At 37.2% G+C, this 1,569-nt stretch overlaps 1 protein-coding gene across 1 annotated transcript; it reads left to right on the top strand.

Annotated features, from left to right (window-relative positions):
• Positions 1-342: 342 nt before the first annotated feature.
• LOC110038220 (60S acidic ribosomal protein P0-like) lies at positions 343-1,286 on the top strand. Its single transcript, XM_020742992.1, has 2 exons — positions 343-817; positions 1,143-1,286. The coding sequence occupies exons 1-2, from the start codon at positions 560-562 to the stop codon at positions 1,269-1,271; spliced, it is 387 nt and encodes a 128-aa protein (XP_020598651.1). The 5' UTR covers positions 343-559; the 3' UTR covers positions 1,272-1,286.
• The last annotated feature ends 283 nt before the right edge of the window (positions 1,287-1,569 follow it).

Genomic DNA, 1,569 nt, shown 5'->3' with positions numbered 1-1,569 from the left:
TCAAACATAAACTGCTTAATAAGTTGACAGGAGCCTTTCAGGAACAACTAAATTTTTTGGCATTACATCCACCAACACTTCATTGAGGATGAAAAAGCAAAATTAATGCGTTTCTCTTTTATTCGTGCCCAATTAACTAAATTATATAGTTGTAAAATATATGGATTTCAATTACTCTAAACTTTCATAAGAAATCTATTTTAAGAACATCATTCAAATAACCGGTATATTTACGGGAGAAATCCAACTTCTTTTCTCAGCCATCAGATCAAATGCAATATTAAACCATTGCCGTTGGATACCATTCTCGCGTGTCCTCGTACTATAAATCACCGTGGATGCTAGGGCTTCTTCTTCGCGGCACGGCTGTTTACCTCCTAGGGTTTTCTCTCTTTCATTTTCTCTCGAGAGTTCTTCGGGTTAAAGAGACGGGTTTCGCGTCCCGTCCGCCTTGGCAAAGCTGTGCTTCGTCTTGGCCCTTCAGTCGGTCCCCTCTATCTTAGCAATTCTCAGACTATACTTAGGGATTCTTTGATTTCGTAAATCTTCAGCAGTAAGGATGACGGTGAAGCTCTCCAAGGCCGAGAAGAAGGTTAACTACGACAAGAAGCTGTGCCGCATGCTGGACGAATATAGCAAGGTTTTGATCGCTGTGGCGGACAATGTTGGATCCAATCAGTTGCAAAACATTAGGAAGGGTCTGCGAGGTGATTCCGTCGTTCTGATGGGTAAGAACACTCTCATCAGGAGGTGCATCAAGGTGCATGCTGAGAAGAGTGGCAATCAGGCCTACCTCAATCTCCTTCCGTTGCTCGTGGTATGTTTCTTGTTCCTTATACTTATTTTTCAATAATTCTATTGCCTTAGGTTTCTGTTTTCTGGATTCAGCTTTGTCCAATATTATTATCCTTCTGTTTAATTTTTTTTTCTAAGCTTGCCCTGGGATAGACCCGAAACAATGTTCTTAAATTATATTTTTTTTCGAAGGTTCGAAGGATAATCTGAAAATAAATATCATTGATCCCTCAGTACGTTATGTAAAATTAGTAGTTTTTATTGGTTATGCGAGTTATATTGTCGTTATCTGTTTATTTTTTAAATTATTCGTCTGTATTGAATGTAATTTTTGTTGCATGTTACAGGGAAATGTGGGATTGATTTTTACAAAAGGTGATCTTAAAGAAGTCAGTGAAGAGGTTGCTAAATACAAAGTAAGAACTTCTGTCCTTTGGATTGCTTTGAAAGCATCTTTTTTTTCCTGTAGCTGCTAAAACAACTTCAGGCTAGTTTTTATCTCCAAGTACTAGTTCGTGCTTCTGCCAACTTCTCCCAAGCATATGCATGCTCCATTGTTCTCATGATAAGACATTAATTTGTTTTCTTTATGATTAGTTTTAAATATTGAATTTAAGTGCATTCACAATCAACTAATATACAATTTTGAAGACAATCAATGAAAATGTTCGTTGATCATACGGCAATAATTGCTTAAATTTTGTTAGGGAACTCATGAGATTGAAGTTTTACTATCACGCTATGAATCATGGACACTTTGAAATGACTCCCATA

The sequence above is a fragment of the Phalaenopsis equestris genome, unplaced genomic scaffold (assembly GCF_001263595.1).
Source record: "Phalaenopsis equestris unplaced genomic scaffold, ASM126359v1 Scaffold232224, whole genome shotgun sequence".
NCBI lineage: Eukaryota > Viridiplantae > Streptophyta > Magnoliopsida > Asparagales > Orchidaceae > Phalaenopsis > Phalaenopsis equestris.
The sequence above is the reverse complement of the archived record's forward strand: the minus strand, read 5'-3'. Positions and strand labels throughout refer to the sequence as shown.